Raw genomic sequence first — 22,054 nt, forward strand, 5'->3', positions numbered from 1 at the left:
TCCATTTTGAGAGCCACAGGCAATTGTGAACCACCTGTGGGATGTGGGATGTGCTGAGGACCAAGCCTGGGTCCTCTGCAGCAGGCAGTAAGTGCTCTTTACCTCTGAGCTATCTCTGCAGCCTAACACTTAGTCTTTTAAGTCCTTTATATAACCTAATGTTAACCCTCTGTCAGTGATACGACTAACAAGAACTTTTCTCCCATTCCTTGGCTGTACAGAGCTTTTTAATTTCATGCAATCCCATTTGTCAAATCTTGCTTTTTCCCCCCTAAGCTATCCCAGTCCTTTTCACAAAGTCCTCTTCAGATAAGCCTGTACCTGTATCTTGACATGCTTTTCTCTAGTACAGTCAGAGTTTCAGATCTCATATTAAGGCCTTTGACCTATCTCGAATTGATTTCTTCCAGCAAGAAATCTGCTCTCATCCTTCTACATGTGGACACCCAGCTCCGAGGGCACACGCTGATGAGGAGGCTGTCTTCTCTCCAGTGTATGTTTTAGGCATCTTTGTCAAAAAATCATGTGAGAAACATCCGCCACATTCCTTGAGAGGGAAGTGCTACTGTCATGGGAAACCGTAAGGCAGAAAGGCTAAGTCATTTTGACTCCGCGCAGACAGGCACACAAGCTGATGCCAGAGACAACTTCATCTTGAGGGACTTGAGATGTGACTAGAGGGAACAGAGATGACCATTTGGAAGATTTTCCTGTGACATATACATATGACAAGAACAGCAAGGCGTAGGGGGGGAAGGGAAGCGCTGAGAAACGCAGGCTGTTTACAGCCGAAGGTCCCAGTCTGTGTAAGGAAGCCAGACGGAAACTCGCCGAAGCGAGCACCGGGGTCTGTGCTGCACGAGAGGGCCTTGCCCCTGACTCCACTCTCGGTTCCCTTTTAAAGGAACGGTTTGTACATGAATGATCACTTTCTAGAATTACCAAGAGCCAAGCCACTCATGGCTTGCTGGATTCATCGAGTGAGGCTTTCCGGTCTGTCCCTTTGTGCTTCCAAAGAAAACTTCTCAGGTGACTGTGACATGTAGGACTAATTAAGAATGCTAGCTAACATGAGCAGAAATGCCGAAACGGGGAAAGCAGCAAAGAGCCTGGAGGCTGGAAGGCAAGGGTAAAGACCCAATGCATCTCCAAAACACAACACAACACAACACGAACATCAAAATAACGGACTGAGCATCTCTTGATTACGCGTACAAAAAGTGTACACGCTCCACAGTGTGTGCGTTGGGGGGAGGGGCGTGACAGAAAGACTGTGTTGTATGATAGATATTTATTTTATGCAAGCCAGAATCTAGAGAGCAAATTCTCTCTAAAAGCACTTTTACAAGGAGATTTTATATTTTTATTTTGCTCCTAGTTCCTGTAACACAAAGAAGCAATGTGTAATTAGAATCTACATAAGAATAGAGACGGTGTGAACAAATCACTAACTTTGGAAATAAGGTTTTATAGACAATGTAAGTAACATTAGCATTTGCAACTATAGAAACAGATTTTAATGAAGCGATATCTTAGGAGGCTTTCCTGAGACAAAAGATGGCCAAACCAACAAACCAGAAACTTACATAAGCCCACAGTGCCACCTAGTGGTGACAAAGAGGAAGCAGCGGATGAGCCTTCCTGAACCAACTCTCCTAATGAGTAATTTACATAAATGTTGTTTGTATTCATGCCATTGAAAAGTTCTAGAGCTGTAGGTCGAATATGAGGTGCTAATGCTTTTCTGTGGTCAAGCAACATAAAATAAAACTGTCGCTAAACAGTAATACTGAAAAAATTAATGTTTGCGTTAAAGGGAAATGTTTAAAAGCAAACACTAAATTTCATAGCCCTCATTCTGTAGAATTTTCTAAAACCAGTGAAGCCTTGCTCCTAGCACAGATCTCCAAAGTCTCCAATGCTGAACCCCTAAAATGACGCTCTCACAGCAGCACACGCAAATGTAAAACGAAGGCTATTTCTCCTCCCACAGTTTCAAAGAACAAAACAACACGCGAGCAACAATAGTTCTGAAGAAAGTCCACCCCATCCATCTAAAGGCACTCAAGAGTGAGCCACACTTCATCCATGTTCCACTTTGTGCCTGTTAATTCACACACAACTTGGCGGCTGACAGACATTTGAGAAAAAAAAAAAACCTCATTGTAGAGCATTGATGAAAAATGTCACATAATAATACAACCACAGTCTCTAACTCCAGTAATTAGTTCGGTAGATTCTATTACGCGTGATTAATAAAAGTAGCAGGAAGCCATCAGCTAATATGTCGGTGATATTATATATCAGCTTGGTTTATATTTTCAACAGGGTGTCGCATTGGCCTTCAACTGGCTGTGGAGCCAGGGATGACCGTGAACTAACAGGTCCTTCTGCCTCTGCCTCCAAAGGGCTGACATTAAAGGCACCACGTGGCACCACACCCAGTTTACATGGCCCTGGGGACAGAACAAGGCCTTTATGAGTGCTAGACGTGGCCTCTACTGACAACGCACATCTGCTCTCGCTCAGTTTCTTCTCACAATAAACACGCTTTACAAATGAAAAGACATCTTCAAACTGTACTTGGTCTTTCTAAAGGCCAAACTGTACTGCCAGTAAGAAGGGGAGCCAGACTTCAAAGTCTCTGTGTGCAAAATGCCCTAAAGATAACCAAAGATAGGAATGCATTGTGGGACAACATCAAAGAACCCCATCAAGAGGAAAGAGTAATATTTAAAATAAAAACTAGATGGAGCCGGTTTCTTGTTAGAAGATGAAATCCCAGGAGTTAGTCCCACTCAGGCTATGATCTGGTACTCAGGGACGAGAGTGAGGCGCACCCTAATAAAGCCATACAGGCTTGTGACTGGAGAGACATTTGGATTGTCACTTGTTTCCACAGTGACGTGAGAAAGATTTACATAGAATCCCTAGACTCACAACCTTCAAATTCCCGTGTCCTACAGCTTTGTCCCCAGTGCTGGCTCTCGGAGGGACTACCCTCTTCCAGTGTCTAATTCTATTCCAGCCCTCTGCCTTGAGCGCAATGTCATTGTGGCAGACACGTAAAGGGAACTCGGTTTTTTTTTCTATTGTTTCTCCTTCCCAAGTGTTCGAGATAGCTTTAGAGAACAATTCATAAAAGGAAAAAATATCATGAATAAATTAAGCGTAGATAAGACATGAAAATGCTAATCTGATGCTTGGTGCTTATAAATAAGACTATTCATTCGGGTCATAGAGGCAATAATAATATGAGTCCTTAAAGCCATGAACGCGCTTATGTTGCATGGCACGCGGCGGCACTCGGGAGGACACCGTACCTTAACATCTGAAATGAATGGAGCGGGCTTCAGAGTCACAGAGCAGTGAGTCCGGGCCAGCAGGATGGGAGGAGGAGGGACCCGGCTCTTCTTCGTCTTTGAACTCTCCAAGTACTTCTGATAGGAATAGAGGGCATTTTGTTCTGCTTCAACCTTCTCAATTAAGGCATACGTTTCCTGTAACGAAGTGTGAAAATAGAAAAATACATTTCAGGAGCCTGAGCCTCCTTTGTATTTGTAGACTTCTCTTGCGGTAACTGTTCTCTTTCTATAAGTCATTTCTTGAGCCCCAGAGGCATAAATATACATGTCAATATGTATTGCTGGCTGGTTTTCTTTGAAGGGCTATAAAAAGACTACTAAGTGAGCATCATCAATGGAAACAGATGCATATGTCTAAATGTAATGGTCGTATATTAATAGGAGGCCTTTCTGTCTTTAAATTCACGGAATATCTACCGTCATACTCTATTATGTTTCGGCAGTTCATAACACAGACACACAGAAACCTGCGTTTATGCTGATAAGCCCACCACTGTGAACCTGCAATATGACTCTCAAGAAAAAAGATTATTGATTCATGTGATTTGTGAAAAGAATGTCGTTGAGAGTTTAGATCATCAAGATGAAGTTAGAAGAGACAAAAATGCCAACTCTGTAATTCGGAAGGAGAAGCACTCATTGTTTCCAGCCCTTATATACAGAGACAACACCTAGCTATCAGTGCTAGACAAACTGCACCTACAGGGATGTGTAAACCTTCTAACATACCAACACTACTTAAAATAATAATAGTAATATTTAGTCTCAATAATCACAGGCAAATCAAACATATTTGTCTTTACTTTTTTGTTGGGTATTTTGTTGTTGGTTTTTGGTTTTTGGTTTGGTTTGGTTTGGTTTTTTGAGACAGGGTTTCTCTGTGTACCCTTGGCTGTCCTGGACTCACTTTGTAGACCAGGCTGGCCTCGCACTCACAGAGATCCGCCTGCCTTTGCCTCCTGAGTGCTGGGATTAAAGGCATGTGCCACCGCGCCTGGCTTGTCTTTGCTTCTATAAGATATTTAAGCAGGGTAGAGAGAGAGTTTGGTGGTTCGTTCTTCCAGAGGACCCAGGTTTGCTGCCAATGCCCACACACAGCTTCCTGTAATCACAGTTCCAGGGGATCCGACAACCTCCCTGGCCTCTGCAAGCACCAGGCACTCACGTGGTACACATATTTATATTCAGGAAAACACTCGGACACATGAAACAAAAATCATAACTATTTTTAAAGGTATTTGAATATCTTAAATATCTGCTACTAATTTTCAAAAATTCAATAAGCTGGGAAAAATAATTAGCTTCATTAAAATATTATTTTTAGTTAAAAGACAGAGTACTAAAATAGCACTCTTGGTGCTCCTAATGAAACACTAAAGGGAGGTCCAATGAAGCCCAAAAAGAGATGGGGGGCTATCACCCCACTGTGTTCTAGACGCTCCATGCTGTCAACAGACGCAAAAGAGAAGCTTCTACAACTAGGAAGGCAAACTGTCTGCCTCCCAAATCTCAAGCCCTCCCGCTCTGCTACATTAGGCCTGTGCTATTTCTCCTACAGGAGACATGTAGAGTTTGAAGTTTCCATGTAGACACCTGGACTTCAAGTTCGATAAAGAAAAGACTAGACATGGAGTTTTAGTGTTCCTCAAAGTGACGCTCAAGGCTGAAGGAGCAAACTAGCACCCCATTATAAGACGGGAGTTCCAGGCATGGTTTTTCCTAAAATAATAAGACCAAAATAAGATGACCAACCTGTTACTCTTATGAGTGACTGGCACCCAGCTCTAAAATCACTAGCAGTAACTAAGATGTATCTGCAATGATACAGGCTTTAACGTGCTACTTATCCAATGCTTGGAAAGTGTCTCTGCACTCGAGGTCACAAGTCTTAGCCATAAGCAAGGCCAACTGTCCCTTCATTTGGTAAGAGTAGCAGGGATGGTCTGTCACTAACACAAAGTAAAAGTCCAGAAGTAGGGCTGGAACGTTTTTATCACTGACGAAGGCTACGGGTGATTCTGAAGTGTGTCAGGAACCGTCACACAGCTTCAGGTAGGAAACAGCAGATCACAGGCTCCCTGGCTGCCTTTCATCCTCCACAGAAGTCAGGCCAGGCCCTCTTGGACACAGAGACCTGAGAGGAAGGTGTCACGGCGCGCTATGAGACATTTCTTTTCTTACCCAGGACCAGACTCCTCAGTCCTATCGAGGTCAGGCTAAATTTCCTGGTGTAGAACTTCCCACCTACCCAAATAAAAGCCTATCAAAGTCAGAAAACACCCCGTGTTTAGGGAGGAGTGGGAGTCTGCAGCCTTTCCTTTCCGGACCCCATCATGCTTTGCGTAGCATCTGTCTCTCCTACTCTCCCACTTCAAGCTCTCTTTCCTAAGGGAAGACTGTCTCTCTCCCTGAAGGGCCTTCGTGTCCCCTCTGCTATGATGTCCTAACTCTTAGTGCTCACCTGGCTCTAACCTCAGTGCCTGATCATGTCCCTGCCATCTCGAGGCTCCATCACCTCTCATAGCTCATTTTATGAAGGGTGATTTTACATCGACCCTTCTCCCAAGACAACCGACCTGCTGCATCTGACCAGCAGCCTCTTCTCTGTCACTCGGTCTCTGGGCTCCTCAACTTCTGGTCTTGACTTTCAAAGCATCCTCTACCATCTACTGAAGGGCAAACTCCTCCACAGCATTTTGTTGTTGTTTTGTTTTGTTTTTTGTAATGAGCACAGACATATCTTCTGGCTGCATCTCCCCATTTACTCTTTCTTATACTATGTATTTATATATTTATACTTTCTTGTACTATGCCTACCTTTCTATTTAACCTAACCCTCTAAAGCCATTAAGTTCTATGCCATCCCCTTCCCAGGCAGCAGCACACCTTCTTTGCTGGTCTGAGACCTTCTGGAGCATCACCCCCACTGACATCTCTGTGACAGCCCCATGCTCTCAGGATCCCCACCCATGTATCTTGACCAATGTTAGTACAGTGGGCATTACACTGTGTGTTATCTGTGTACCTAGCTGCGCATGCCCTGTTCTGACTAGCTTGGTGGCAGAGACGAGACGGGTGCTTTATTTGTCTTTAAATTCAGTCTCTGAGGTCGAAATGAAAGTCATCCTAAACCGTGATGGTGAGGCAGTGTGTTTATTACAATACATTTAAACCCCATGTTAGAAATGTTCTGACTGGGTCTTGAACAATGTTAAGAGGAAATCCCTGACTCGGGTTTTGCCTGTGCCCCAATTCAAACTGTGCTGGCAGAAATATCCAAGGTTGTATCAAAAGTAGTGAAAGAAAAGTGTAAAATAAAATCTTAGGTTTGGGCTGAATAAAATCTGTAACAAGAACTCAAGGCAAACTCTAATACCTGTTAAATATATAAAGTCCTGTGATCCCAGCACTCAGGAGGCAGAGGCAGGTGGATCGCTGTGAGTTCAAGGCCAGCATGGTCTACAAAGCAAGTCCAAGACAGCCGAGGCTACAAGAGAAACCCTGTCTTGAAAAATCAAATGTTAAAAATAAAGTCCTAACTTAGAAAGACAAATCTTGCAACTGCTAGGAGAGGTCATTCATGAGAATGTGTCTGGGGTGGGGGAGGAGGGAGTTTGATATCTTCAACCCCACAGAAGGAAATAGTATCTAGGGGGAAAAATCAAGAAAGAAAATTCTCAAAACCAGTTGTACCCGATTTTGAAAGGGTGTTATCTACAACAAGACAAGAGTGTTACCTATAGCAATGCTTTGACATGCCAGGGCCTCACAACTTTCCCACTCTTAATTCAAAAACTTGCTTTCCCAGCCATGTCATGTCATACAGTGGAAATAACTAACCCTAACCCTCTCCTGAAAGCTCTTGGAGACTAGAAGGGCTTACCAAACCTGAGAGAAGAAGGAAAAAGGTTAGCCAAGACCCTCGATGCACAGGGACTTCTGCAGCAGTGCTCAAAGGAAGCAACTACGCCTCCAAGGGAGGCCCTGAGGAGTTTTGTGCACATGCAAATGCCCCTGCCTCTGGTTTCTGTTAGAGAGAATGAGACCTGCCTCTCTCCAGTGCTCATGAAGACCGGCTGACAGTAAATACACTTGGCACATGCCTGACGCCCACGGTGAGTGCGGACACTAATGGACAGTCTTGAAGGAATGATTAAGATGCACACAAACAACTATCTCCAGGCTGCGCAGATGGAGTGCCACATTCACTACTCATCTTGGAGCCCTCCCTGGGGTCCATGCTGGGTCCCAGCATGATGACAGACACCGCAGAAGAAGACAGGAAGTAGATTAAGTCATCCCCCAAGAACCCTGGCCGGAAATATTGCTGAGAATAAAAGACACGGTTTTGGAGAAGGTGTTGGACACGATGTGTCATCTCATGAAGATAAAAACAGGTGAAGCTTAGATAATAGTTCTAACCAAAGACTACAGAGGGCTCAACGTGAAGGGTAGGCTATCAATGATAACAATTGTCATATTAATATCTTGTAGTTATGGCCTGTTTACTCTGTGCCAAAAGCTAAGAATTTTTAATGGTTTATTTATTTTTACTGTATGTGTGTTGGTGTTTTGCCCTCATGGATATTCATGTGAGAATGTTGGATCCCCTGGAACTGGAGTTACAGACAGTTGTATGATGCTAATGGGTGCTGGGAATTGAACCCAGGTCCTCTAGAAGAACAGCCAGTGCTCTTAACTGCTGAGCCATCTCTCCAGCTCATTTTTTAAGCTAAGGGTTTTATTTTATTTTGAAGATTGATTGATTGATTGGTTAGGCATACAGTGTTTTGCCTGCATGTACACATGCACACCAGAAGAGGACACCAGATCTCATTACAGATGGTTGTGAGCCACCATGTGGTTGCTGGGAATTGAACTCAGGACCTTTGGAAGAGCAAGCAGTGCTCTTAACCTCTGAGCCATCTCTCCAGCCCCAAGCTAAGGATTTTGTATGCAAAATAATAGACAAATATCTTAAGACTTAGGAGGACATCAATAACACAGGACATAGAGTTAATCAGTGGCAGAACAGGAACTCTAGCCAAGACCCTATACTCCTAACCACAATGCCCCTGCATCCAATTTCAAAGCTAAGCTGGGGGGAAAAACCCTTGGGAAGACAAACCAGAAATAGTTCACAACACTGTACCTTTAAGATAGATGACAAAGAAAAGTCTCTACCAGGTAACTATGCCCAAAGCTGCTGGCAGTGTTTGAAACCCAGGGTTTGAACCTGGGAAGGGGGGGAAGGAAGGGTCAGAATCAGGAAGGCCTCTGATATTCCACAAGGAAGACATGTATAGAAGAAGCACAAAGAACTGAGAAGGTTCGGGGTAGGGGGAGAGAGTTCACACCTCCCTTCAGAGAAACAAATAGGACCGTGTTGACTGAAATTCCATGAATAAGGAAAAGAAATGAACTCAATTACTGCCAGTTCAGTTCATAGAATAGAATTAGAGGCATAAATTCAGGGAACACTAAAACCAGGACTTATTAGGACTTCCAGGGGCTCTGGTTTCCTTCTCAGCTCTGGTTCTAAAATGGGACTACACAATTACATTCTGCACCAACAGCAAGCACGAATCTGCTAGACCATAACGCCCCTTTGCGTAGAGTTGAGGTACTAACACCAGGACTTGGCACTGTTGACTCTCTCTCCGCAGCAGGGGTACTTTGCCTCCAGACAGCATTAGCAGAAAACCAGATGCAGCCATTGGGTCTCTTTGCAACAGAAGCTACTGGGAAAATGTGGGTCAGAAGGATGGAGTATTCCCAGAACAAGGTAACTGCATTCTCATCAGCACACAGGTTTGGCAATAGATGGATTGCCAAGCTCTATTTCCTTATAGGGGGCATAGAGAGACCCCTTTTCCTTGGCAAGAAGCTGCTCCTAGGTAGGTATACTAAAGTTGCAGTCTTTTCACATCATTATAGAAAGTTCAGCCTCTAAGAAGGGAGCAATCAACAGGCCCCTTTCGCATCTTTGGCATCTGGACGCTACCTGATTTTATCTAGTGGGAAGGAAGTAACTCCCCCTTCTGTGTTATTTGGATATCTTTGGCATCTGGACTCTACCTGATTTTATCTAGTGGGAAGGAAGTAACTCCCCCTTCTGTGTTATTTGGATACAGGAAACAGCATTCTAGAAGACTGCCTTGAAAAGCCTTAGGAGTATCTCTGTCTCTTTCCAATGAGAAATGTCATCTGCTAAGATACTGAAAGGTCAACTGGTAGACCCATCAGTGAACTAAATGTCTAACATAAGCCGCAGGGTGGCTGCTCAACTCAAAAGGAGAAAAGCATCAAGTAGGGGTACTAAGTGACATCTCTTACAATAAAGGGATGACTTATATGCAAAGCCAAAACAGACTGACGGAGTCAAACAGCCAAGGCAGGAGAATGGGATAAATATATTCCTCTAAACAAGAAAAGAAAAAAAAAAGGTATTCATCCCATTTGGGAAACCAACATTATCAAAAATCTGTCCCTTGTCTGTAGCAACAAATTGGTTTTAATTGGTTTGGAGTCACAGACACTTGATAAGATCATATGGATCCACAAGGGCAGAAAACTTTTGAAAAGCCAAAACAGGGTATGAATTACTTAAGAGTTCCTAAGAGACTCAAGCTTTTTCATACCTTTTTATGATATCGGTTGACACATCAATTACTGACTTGGGGACAATTTTATTACAAGACCATGATAATGTAAAACATTTTGTGATATTCCTTGGCAGAGAATGCTTGCCAAGGGAGAGAAGTTTATTTATCTTCTTTAAGGAAAGAAAGTTTGACAATTATTTGAGTCATAACATCACTGTTTAGGAGAGTGCCCCAAGGAGCAATCGTGTCACCACAACACTGAGATGGAAACTGCCACTGAGGAGCAGTGGTGGCCACCAAAGACAAGGGAGCGCAAATAAATATTCAGCATGCTCCCAGCTGGAAAAATCCCACGTTGAGGATCCCTCATGCAGAGCAGAGCCTCCAAACTCATCTCATGGAGCTTTCTTATGGGGACATTATACTCATATTTTTTCTGGAGTTCAAACAGTCTTGGGAAATAGACCCGGAATCTTAGGCTCCTCACTTCTCTGCCATCCCCCTCCCTGGCCTCGGTGGGAAGGAAGTGGCATATAGTGGAAACAGTGAGAAAACCCCAGACGGTGCGCACTCATCAGGCTCCAAACGCATGTGGTCCTAAGGGAAACATGTTTTTAAGAAATTATGTTTTGTTCTCCATAGACTTGGGACTGGCATGCCAGTGTCCTCTAAGCAGGCAGCCATGAAGCATCTGCCTAGGAAACACACACACACACACACACACACACACCTTGAATAGCACCTACCCATCCAAAGCCCTCAGCCTGCTGAGCAGGAGCGTGTTTGGTTCCTCTCTACCTGCCATCTGGTCTCATGCTTTACCGAGGCCCCCCAAGCCCCTCCAGCCCCTGCTTCATCAAAGCACAGCGACTTCTGGATCCTTACGACTCTGCACACGTTCCCGTGGGCCCCCTCATCTTTGGCTACTCAGTGGTCTCTGAGTGTTCAACTTTAGTCTATGTCCAAGTTTCCAAAGTCCTGCTTGTTAACCTCAAACTCATCATTTTAGCTTTCTCAGACTCTCAAATGTATGGTTTCTCATTGGCTCTTATAGGGTGATCCAGGTTAATGATTTTTTCTGTGACAAAGTCTTCACCTTGATGTCTTATTTCCTTTCCCATTCAATCTGAACTTGGGGTTTTTTGTTTGTTTTTTCGTACAATAAACATCTAGTTCTTATCTGTAATAACAAAGACACAGAGCACTGCAGGTTCAGGAAAGAGCTGACGTCACAATCCCTCTTCATAATCAGCTGTGCTAAATAAAAGGGCCTGTGACCATGGGGGAAATGGGACGCCATGAACAGGCCCCTGAGGTAGGAGGCTATCAGGAGGGGATGGAATGTCATTCCAGAAACAACATGGCGGATCCTTAAAAGGAAAAAGGACCTTCCCCTCAAAACATGGAGAGGAGCACCATTAGGAGAGATACCTTAAAGTGGAAGAGTAGATAAAAAAGGGTGTTGTGTACAGCATGATAGGAAAGCGTGAGGAAAAGAGGAACCCTTCAGAGAAGTCCCCTGAGCAAAGACGAGATATAATTCCCATGTATTTTTAGAGGGTGGCTAAAATTCCACACCATCTGATTATGGTTTAGTCCTCCAGAGCCTAAACACCTGGAAGCCCCCACATCCCAACTGTGTGTCTTAACTTCCATGGCCAGGGCCTGTTGGCTGCTAGGAGCCTGGCCTGATGCCTGAGATAGTGGGGCAGCTAGGAAGTCTGTGGTCTAACATCATCGTTTTTTAAAAACTGAATGATCCTGCATGAATCTTCATTGTGACAAAGATCCTGCTGTCACTGCTACTAAGCGTACTACATCAGACCACTGGGAAGAAGAGCCTGAACAGCCATGCTCCCCAGCCTCAGGGAGAACTTCCGCGTTCCGGCTAGTCCCTTTGCTTGCACTCAGTGCGCATCGCCATTCTTTCCTATCCTCAGTTCCCCTTCGCTTTCCCTTCCTGTCACTGCCATCTCCCCCTCTTCACTGCTGGCAGAAGCCCTTGCTTCCTCCTTAGACAAGACAGCATCCGCGTACCCCTTCCTCCGCACCAACAAGCTCCTTGCATGCAGGGCTCTCCACTGCTCCTCCCTTTCTGCATCAAAGGATGAAGCACCTGCCTTGCAGGCTACCCCAGGCCTATGCTTTCTTCCTCCTCCCCTTCCCTCTTTTGTGGCGGTCTGTTCCCATTTTAACCTCTCTTCTGTCTTCCATTTCCTGGTTCCTGTCTATTGGTCCTCAGAACACTGGCATACCACATATACCTGTTCTATACACGCCTACTACATGCACGTGTGCTGTCTTCTTAACTGACCTGAGTTTGGTCTATTTTTTCCTTGTCTCATTGTCCAGGTTACCTGTGGCATTAGCTTCTGTTTTAATGTGATAATCCTCACTCAGCCAGAGCTCTATCAGGGTATGGAATATCTCCCAACGTCCCGTGTGCTGAAGGTAGTGAGAGAGTGAGTGCTGAAGGCAGTGACACAGTGAGTGCTGAAGGCAGTGACACAGTGAGTGCTGAAGGCAGTGACACAGTGAGTGCTGAAGGTAGTGACAGAGTGAGTGCTGAAGGCAGTGACACAGTGAGTGCTGAAGGCAGTGACACAGTGAGTGCTGAAGGCAGTGACACAGTGAGTGCTGAAGGCAGTGACACAGTGAGTGCTGAAGGCAGTGACACAGTGAGTGCTGAAGGTACTGACAGAGTGAGTGCTGAAGGCAGTGACACAGTGAGTGCTGAAGGCAGTGACACAGTGAGTGCTGAAGGTAGTGACAGAGTGAGTGCTGAAGGCAGTGACACAGTGAGTGCTGAAGGCAGTGACACAGTGAGTGCTGAAGGCAGTGACACAGTGAGTGCTGAAGGTAGTGACACAGTGAGTGCTGAAGGTAGTGACACAGTGAGTGCTGAAGGCAGTGACACAGTGAGTGCTGAAGGCAGTGACACAGTGAGTTCTGAAGGCAGTGACAGAGTGAGTGCTGAAGGCAGTGACAGAGAGAGTGCTGAAGGCAGTGAGTGCTAGCATACAGGAGGCCTTGTGCCCTATCCCTAACACTACACTCTTACAAAAGACATCAACAAGAAGGCTGCTACAGGGGTTAGCAGCAGCTGTCTGAAAGAGAGAGTACCTTTAACCAATGGGATTTCTGTATTCTAATCCGAACACAAACAATGTGCCGGGCTGGCCAGTGTTGCTCCAATTTTAATTTCCCTTATTTGGACTCCTCCTCATTTAGGTGGCCTGCTATGTCAGCTGTCTCTCCAGACAAAAAAACCACTTGTTTGGAAATAGTTTGGGACTCGAGGTACACATTGGTCCCCCTGTTCAGGCTGCTCCATATAAGCTGATCCATAAAGCTCGCAATCCAATGCCAGGGAAGAAAGCATGCTTTGGAAAGATACACCAATCAAGATGAAATGATACATTACCATCAGCAAGCTCTGTGTCGTTGTGCAGGGTGCGTCTTTCTCAAACAGCAAAAGAGCCTTCTGCATCAGGTAGCTGGCTCGGAACAGCTTGTTCTTCTTTATTTTATTCATTACACTTAGCTCTGTAGAGGGACACGAGCATTTACTAAAAGGCCAGGACGCGAGGGATCATTTAAATATGTTGAAACACAGGTGATTCCAGCACTGATCACCTACCTGAGAAAGACACGGTGCTCTTAGGTTCCTGCAATTTTTCCCGACCTTTCATGGAAGTGTTTACGACAACAGTTGGAGTCTGCAGAGCTGAACGACACGTATTATGAACCAAGCAGAATTTTTTTCCCACGCAGGGGAACAAGCCCATGACCTCGGGCATGCCAGGCATGTGCTCTACCAATACCCTGCAAGGCCAGCCTTCATTGAATTTTGGTTGAGGCAGGATCTCCCTATTTGGCTCAAGCTGGTCTTGAACTTGCTATGTAGCCCAGGCTAGACTCAAACCTATAATCTACTTACTCCAGCTTCCCACGAGTTGGGACTACAGGCATGTACCACCACACGTTGTGACTACAGGCATGAACCACCACACGTTGGGACTACAGGCATGTACCACCACACCAAGTAGGGTACAGTTTCATTGTCACCACACTCTTTCCTTTCTCAGTGATGTATTTTCAGGGCATAGAATTTCCAAATTATAAAAACATTTGATTTTCTGTCTCATCTTAAATAAAATCAGCTTGTGGGTAAACTATTGGCTACTTTACCTTCTTACATAAAATGGCAAACCCTGATACCAAACTGTCCCTGGTCCTTTCTAGAGAAATTGTGTCACCTAAGTCCCTAGAAAATATGAATACTGCCTGGCAGTGAAGACCTAACTATCTTCACCTAAAGCATAAATATGTACAGTTTGTGTACAGTTGGGATTGACTGTCATGGTGGTCCAGTACAATGAATGTGCCAGCCCAGGAGATGGAAAGAGTGGTGCCAGTTCTTGATGCTTTGGTCTAGTCCACAGGAGACCTGGCACTATTTTGTTTCCATCCCGCCAAGTGTGCGGGGTGCAGTGGTTTGAATGGGAATGGGGCCCCATAGGCTCCTATATTTGAATATTTGGGCCCTAGCTGATGGAACTATTTTGGGGAAGATTCGTAGGTGTGGTCTCATCAGAGTTGTTACATCACCGGGAGTGGACTTTTCAGGTTTCAAAATCCCACGCCAGACTCAGACTCTCACTCTTTACTTTCCTCCAACTTGCAGGTCAGGACGTAGCCCTCTGCTATTGCTCAGGGCCATGCCTGCCTATCTGCTGCCATCCTACCTGCCATGATGGTCACGGGCTCATCCTCTGAAAATGTTAAGCAAGCCCCTGGTTGAATGATTTCTTTCATGTTTCCTTGATTATGGTGTCTCCTCACAGCAAGAGAACAGTAATTAGGACCCAGGGTTCCCTGAGGACACCTGACAGCACATCCCTTTTGCTGAGTGTTACAGTTTGTGCTGACGAGGGCTGAATGACAGTGACTGGTGCAAGTGGCAGAGCAGGACAGCGGCAGAGGATGGGATGTAAAGGGGACTTCCTATGCAGATACAGATGAGACATCAGGGGGCAGCCACTGTCAAGTTCTTGAATAAGAGAGGCACAAACAGCACTTATGGAGCATGAATCCGGCAGCAGCACGCATGAGTGCAAACAGGCAGAAGGACAGAGATGGCAGTCTGGGCCAGGATGGAAGGCCAATAAAGCAGCAGCAGAAGAGCCAAGGGGACTGAGAGACAGCTGTGCGGACCCTTAACTAACTCCACTAAAAACCCAGCTCGGGCCCCCATCTATACCTGTGCGTGCTCCCTCATGAGAACTCATTTGGCCTTCAAAGACCCAATGGACAACAGTTAGAGAGGAAACCGGCACACAGTAGCCCTGAGAGTAAACAAAGCCCTGTTCTTCCACAAAGGATGATACGGGGAATAATACTGAGCGTTCTCGAAGGAAGCCAGACATGTCACTGTAGTGAGGTTGGAGGTGCATTTCTAAGCCACATCTTCTCAGCTTCAAATACTGTTTATGTGGCTGTTCTCAGGCTGCCTGTTTACACAACAGAAGGGCTATGGGGCTTTCAGCTTACTTACGACGAAACAGATGTTTTCATTGTTGTTTGCTCCCCTCTACCTCTAAGGGGTCATACAGAACACGGGTTTTTCTGTTTGTACTTTGGTTTTTGGGTGGTTTTTTTGTGTTGTTGTTGTTGTTGTTGTTTGGTTTGTTTTTAGATTTTCAAGACAGGGTTTCTCTGTGTAGCCCTGACTGTCCTAGAACTAGGTCTGTAGATGATGCTGGCCTTGAACTTGGAGATTTGCCTGCCCCTGCCCCTGCCCCTGCCCCTGCCCCTGCCCCTGCCTCTGCCTCCTGAGTACTGTGATTAAAGGCATGCACTGCTGCCACTGCCGCTGCCGCCACCACTACCTGGCTGAAAACTAATTTTAAAGCCATGTAAATACTTAAAGCAAAATTAAAAGGATGAAAATATAAAAAGGTTAAAAAACAGGATCTTTGGTAGGTACTAAATAAGTGCTTGCTCTACTGAATTAGAAAAACACCAATAACTTACTATGAGCAAACAAATATAATCACACCTTCTTAGAAATCTTCTGATTTGCTATGCAAAGTGTAAACCAATAAACAAAAGTATCTTGTTGATATTAATCCAAAGAGAACAAAATAAAAATAATAAAACGTATTTGGGAGTAGGCAACAAAGCCATTACAAAGCTTAATCAACTCTGCCCTTGAATTTGGGCTGAAATGTACTCTGTGTAGTTACTCCTGGGCGGCCACTACCTTGCAGCTGGTCAAGAAGCACAACAGCTATGCGGTTCTGAACTTGAACTAATTCAAGATGCAGGTCCATCATGAAGCTGTTTGCCGAGATCGGCTTGTAAGGCTCTCCATCCAGGTCATGAGTGTCCTTCAGTCCAATGGAGTTGAAGAGGAAGAAATTAAAAAGAAGAACGGTTATCCAAACAGCTTACAAAATAGCTACGCCTTATCCTCTTGCAAGTTCTGTCTTTGCTCACAGCCGTTCAATCCCGCTCACTTCTACCCTTAGCAGCTGGCCCACGTGACGACATGTGGTCTACGCTGACAAGCTCAAAGACACTTCGTCTCCCTGGTTTCTTCTGGGAAGAGCTATTTCTGGCCTATGAGGAGAAAGCTTCCACAGGCCACATTTTTTTTTTAACCTCTCTGCCAAGCCAACTCTTCTCCTACTTAAGGAAAATGTCAACCTCACATGAAATTAGTCCACCCTTGCCTTGCCATAGCAGTGGTCGATTACGGATGATCCATCCGACAAAGTGTTTAACATGCGATTCCAGTTCATGCTGGCGATGGATTTATCAAGGAGTTCATATGCATAAAACAGCTGCTCCACAGGTGCTCGCTGGAATGATTACAAGCAAAAAGAAAAGTGAACCTCCTTTTAACAATCACTCAAAACCAAACAGCAGAAACTTTGTCCAACATCAGCCACGCTTTATATCTTACTAAATACGCTTAGCTTCAACTACAGACTGAGTACTGTCCATGAAGGTGAAAGCAATATAGTTCATGCTGGAGAGACGGCTCAGAGGTTAAGAGCAGTGTCTGCTCTTCCAGAGGTCCTGAGTTCAATTCCCAGCAACCACATGGTGGCTCACAACCATCTGTAATGAGATCTGGCGCCCTCTTCTGGCCTGCAGGTGTACATGCAGCTAGAGCACTGTATACATAAAATGAATAAATAAATCTTTGAAGAAAAAAAAAAGAAAGTAATATGTTTCTCCATTTCCCAAAAACAAACATCCACAAACATATATTTCAGTTCTATTCATTGTCTTCTGATTCTAGTTGTATCAAACATACTGGTAAAATTTAAACATGAACTTCACATAAGTTTAGCTAATCTCTCACACATTCAATTTGATAACATACAGCTTTTTTTTTTAATCTCAGAACCTCAGAGCTAAAAATTTAGATTTGGAATCTATAAAAACCAACATGGAAAAATTTCAAAATCTACCTATCTTTTTAACACCATTATTCTCAAAGGGAGACTAGCTCATAACAAAGGGTGATTAGCTCTGCTCAAATGCTCAACTCAGAATCTTTTACACCTGGGCTACCAAGCACAGAGTCACTCTGCACACTCGGCCCCAACAAGGAGCCGCTTCTCCTGAATCTTCTTTTTTTTTTTTTTTTCTTTTTGCCATCTGTTTGTGTTACCTGAATTAATGTTTGTCTGTCTGTCTGTCACTCTCATCATACATGTGCGTTGGCTAATATGCAACATCATTTTTTACATTTTTAAAATGCTTTTTATTTTCTCCATCATAAAATTCTTCTGGCTGCTTACTCCCCTCAACGACAGGTTGAGGAGTAGTGTTTGTACCTTAGTGGCTCAGGCACCGTGTGGTTATGTCACAGGAGTTCTCCACGTACCCCAAGCAGAAAGGCACTGAACGCACAGAATCAGAGGTGTTCACTGCTGTAGGAAAGCTGCAGGTGAGGTGTTAGCTCCCTGCTACTGTCAAGAGCTTCCTCGGAAGCTTCTGTGACTTCGGAAACCCAAGAGGCAGCTGACACCCCCAAGTACCCACTACAGTGACACGGGTGGTTGCGAGAGCTTGCTCAATGCGGCTGGTAAATTCGCATCTCCTTTCTGCCACCACAGGTTATGAACTTCTCGTTACAAAGTCAGCCAAATGTTCCTCATTAGGAAATTAGCCGCCTAGGGCCATACAGCAATGGCATGCTGCAAATACCATGTCAGGCATCCCCCGCAACCAAGCGTGACTACAGAGGGGCAGTGCAAGGATGCCCAGCGGACTCAGGTTTGTGTAGAATTCTGATGACCATGTCACTGTTAGTCATGCATCTTCTGACAGACATGTACACTGCTGTAACTAAATACCCTGCAATGAGTTGTGTCTGTACATGAAACCAAAGTTATTACTTCCTGGGTAGTCTTTAAGGCATCTCCCCCCACCCTTCAGCCTTCACTGTCTAAAGCTTCTAAAGCACGTTGACTAGGAGAATGGTGGACACCTCATGTGGTTATGTCAGAAAAAAGGGACAGTTTCAATCTGGTACCATAGCTATGACATTAGCTGGAGGACTTCGGATACTTTATCAGGTAAGACTCCTTCTATTTCCAGCTGCTAAGAGTCGCGGTTTGAAAGGTTGGCTGTTGGTTTTGCCAGATGCTTCATTTGCATCTCCTTGTGGACTAATGCAGCCGTATGTTTTTCTTTACTCTTTAATGTGGAAATGTGCTATACTGCATTATAGGGTGCTAATGTTGAACCGGCCTTACTTTCCTGGAACGTACACAATTTGATCACACGTAACCACCCAGCGGTGTCCATCCCCGCCAACAGCCACAGGCTCAGGAAGGGGTCCAACTACTCAAGTTGTACACTGAAATACCAAAGCCACCTGAGGGCACAGCCAAGGCTAAAACCCATCGGGGTGACAGATCTTCCCCCATTCACTCCTTCTCTCAGGACTGAAACTGAGATATTGCTGTATAAAACTGATTTCTTCTTCCTAATATACTTTTGCGGTATTTTTTCCTAGAATGTAGTCTTCTGTAGGTCCTAGCTTTGTGGGGAAGCTTGGTGGCAACTCTGTCTTTCATGAGCTGAAGTTTTGGCTTCCTCCCCTACACAGCTGTTTAAAATGTCTACGTCTGGCTGTAACTCTGCCCAGCGACCCAGCGCAGCTCCCACCTGCCCGCTGTTCTGGTTTTCCATCCCATTTCTGTTTTGGCCTCTGGTGTTTCCCTTACTTTCTTGTGAGCTGCGCAGTGGGCCTGAGGATGTCTGCTCAGGTCTGTGCAAAATGTCTAGGTGTCTTCCAAAAGAGGAGATGTTTAAGTCATACAGATTGTTCAGAAGAAAAAAAAAACCAGAGGCCACTAAGGATATGAATGTGCATGTGTGTGTGTGCGCTCGTGTGTGTACAAGGGCACGTATGAACGCATGTGGGAGCAAGAGGAGAACATCAGCTGTCATTATTCAGGAGACAGCTGCCTTCTCTCCTGGGTCAGGGACTCTCAGGTAGGTTCGGCTAGCTTGCCAGTGAACTCCATATCTGCCTAGCTCTCCCTCTCCACCCAGAATCCAAAGCATGAGCCACCATGCCTGCTTTTGTTTTGTTTTGTTTTGTTTTGTTTTCCAAGACAAGGTTTCTGTGTAGCCTTGGCTGTCCTGGACTCTCTTTGTAGACCAGGCTGGCCTCAAACTCAGAGATCCACCTGCCTCTGCCTCCCAAGTGCTGGGATTAAAGGCATGCGCCACCACCACCCGGCCTCATGCCTGGCTTCTTACCCAGGTCCTGGAGATTGAATCCGGGTCCTCAAGCAAGTTCATCAAGTACTATACTGACTGAGCGATTGCCTCAGCCCTGGGGATGCCTTTTGTGACACCCACACTTTTCAAAGACCCCACCCATGGCCACATTCTGCTGCCATCTTCATGCTGACCACCGTGCTCATCACCCTCCCCATCACAGCCAACATGCCCATCGCCCTCCCCATCACAGCCAACATGCCCATCGCCCTCCCCATCACAGCCAACATGCCCATCGCCCTCCCCATCACAGCCAACATGCCCATCGCCCTCCCCATCACAGCCAACATGCCCATCGCCCTCCCCATCACAGCCAACATGCCCATCGCCCTCCCCATCACAGCCAACATGCTCATCGCCCTCCCCATCACAGCCAACATGCCCATCGCCCTCCCCATCACAGCCAACATGCCCATCGCCCTCCCCATCACAGCCAACATGCCCATCGCCCTCCCCATCACAGCCAACATGCCCATCGCCCTCCCCATCACAGCCAACATGCCCATCGCCCTCCCCATCACAGCCAACATGCCCATCGCCCTCCCCATCACAGCCAACATGCCCATCGCCCTCCCCATCACAGCCAACATGCCCATCGCCCTCCCCATCACAGCCAACATGCCCATCGCCCTCCCCATCACAGCCAACATGCCCATCGCCCTCCCCATCACAGCCAACATGCCCATCGCCCTCCCCATCACAGCCAACATGCCCATCGCCCTCCCCATCACAGCCAACATGCCCATCACCCTCCCCATCACAGCCAACATGCCCATCGCCCTCCCCATCACAGCCAACATGCCCATCGCCCTCCCCATCACAGCCAACATGCCCATCGCCCTCCCCATCACAGCCAACATGCCCATCGCCCTCCCCATCACAGCCAACATGCCCATCGCCCTCCCCATCACAGCCAACATGCCCATCGCCCTCCCCATCACAGCCAACATGCCCATCGCCCTCCCCATCACAGCCAACATGCCCATCGCCCTCCCCATCACAGCCAACATGCCCATCGCCCTCCCCATCACAGCCAACATGCCCATCGCCCTCCCCATCACAGCCAACATGCCCATCGCCCTCCCCATCACAGCCAACATGCCCATCGCCCTCCCCATCACAGCCACCATGCCCATCGCCCTCCCCATCACAGCCACCATGCTCATCGCCCTCCCCATCACAGCCAACATGCTCATCGCCCTCCCCATCACAGCCAACATGCTCATCGCCCTCCCCATCACAGCCAACATGCTCATCGCCCTCCCCATCACAGCCAACATGCTCATCGCCCTCCCCATCACAGCCAACATGCTCATCGCCCTCCCCATCACAGCCAACATGCTCATCGCCCTCCCCATCACAGCCAACATGCTCATCGCCCTCCCCATCACAGCCAACATGCTCATCGCCCTCCCCATCACAGCCAACATGCTCATCGCCCTCCCCATCACAGCCAACATGCTCATCGCCCTCCCCATCACAGCCAACATGCTCATCGCCCTCCCCATCACAGCCAACATGCTCATCGCCCTCCCCATCACAGCCAACATGCTCATCGCCCTCCCCATCATAGCCACCATGCTCATCGCCCTCCCCATCACAGCCAACATGCTCATCGCCCTCCCCATCACAGCCACCATGCTCATCGCCCTCCCCATCACAGCCACCATGCCCATCACCCTCCCCATCACAGCCAACATGCCCATCGCCCTCCCCATCACAGCCAACATGCCCATCGCCCTCCCCATCACAGCCAACATGCCCATCGCCCTCCCCATCACAGCCAACACTGGAGTAAAACATATTGGCAGCACAAGGATAGTGATACTGCGTGGCCTTTTGACTGCCAGAGCTCTAGAAGACATATAGTCACTAGTCAAAATATTTCTATAATCCATTTCTTGAGAAGATGCCGCATGCTCTGCAAAAGTTTAACGTTTTCCTAAATCCTGTCCTCACAATGGTAGCCCTTACATTTTTCACATAGCACTTGGATGCAAGCAATATTTAAAGGCTGCTAAGTGCACACATGAGGCCTGGACCCTCCTCCCACATGGATCTGAGACCTCAGCTGAGACCAGTGCTCTACCTGAAACACAAACAGCTAACATACCTGAGTGACAGGTCTCCACGATGTCACCAATATGTCAAATAAATGGGATAACAGCCCAGTGGAACAGGTAAGGGCATAATTTCACAGATAAACACATTGGAACGGATCATATAATTCGTTCCAATTTGTGCAAACAGTCAACATCCTGGTCAAGATTT

The 22,054-nt window shown here is 46.3% G+C and overlaps 1 protein-coding gene across 4 annotated transcripts in view; it reads right to left on the reverse strand.

Moving 5' to 3' along the window:
• The window catches only part of CFAP54 (cilia and flagella associated protein 54), a 296,457-nt gene that overhangs the window by 218,542 nt on the left and 55,861 nt on the right, over positions 1-22,054 (reverse strand). For all 4 annotated transcript variants that reach the window (XM_084796148.1, XM_084796147.1, XM_084796149.1 and 1 more), the window contains 5 exons: positions 16,708-16,836; positions 16,236-16,362; positions 13,611-13,697; positions 13,395-13,516; positions 3,324-3,500 (listed from right to left, as the gene is read on the reverse strand). In XM_084796148.1, coding sequence (XP_084652274.1) covers positions 3,324-3,500; positions 13,395-13,516; positions 13,611-13,697; positions 16,236-16,362; positions 16,708-16,836 — 642 coding nt within the window. The remainder of the gene's footprint in view (positions 1-3,323; positions 3,501-13,394; positions 13,517-13,610; positions 13,698-16,235; positions 16,363-16,707; positions 16,837-22,054) is intronic.

The sequence above is a fragment of the Acomys minous genome, assembly GCF_964271855.1.
Source record: "Acomys minous genome assembly, chromosome: 9".
Taxonomy (NCBI): Eukaryota; Metazoa; Chordata; class Mammalia; order Rodentia; family Muridae; genus Acomys; species Acomys minous.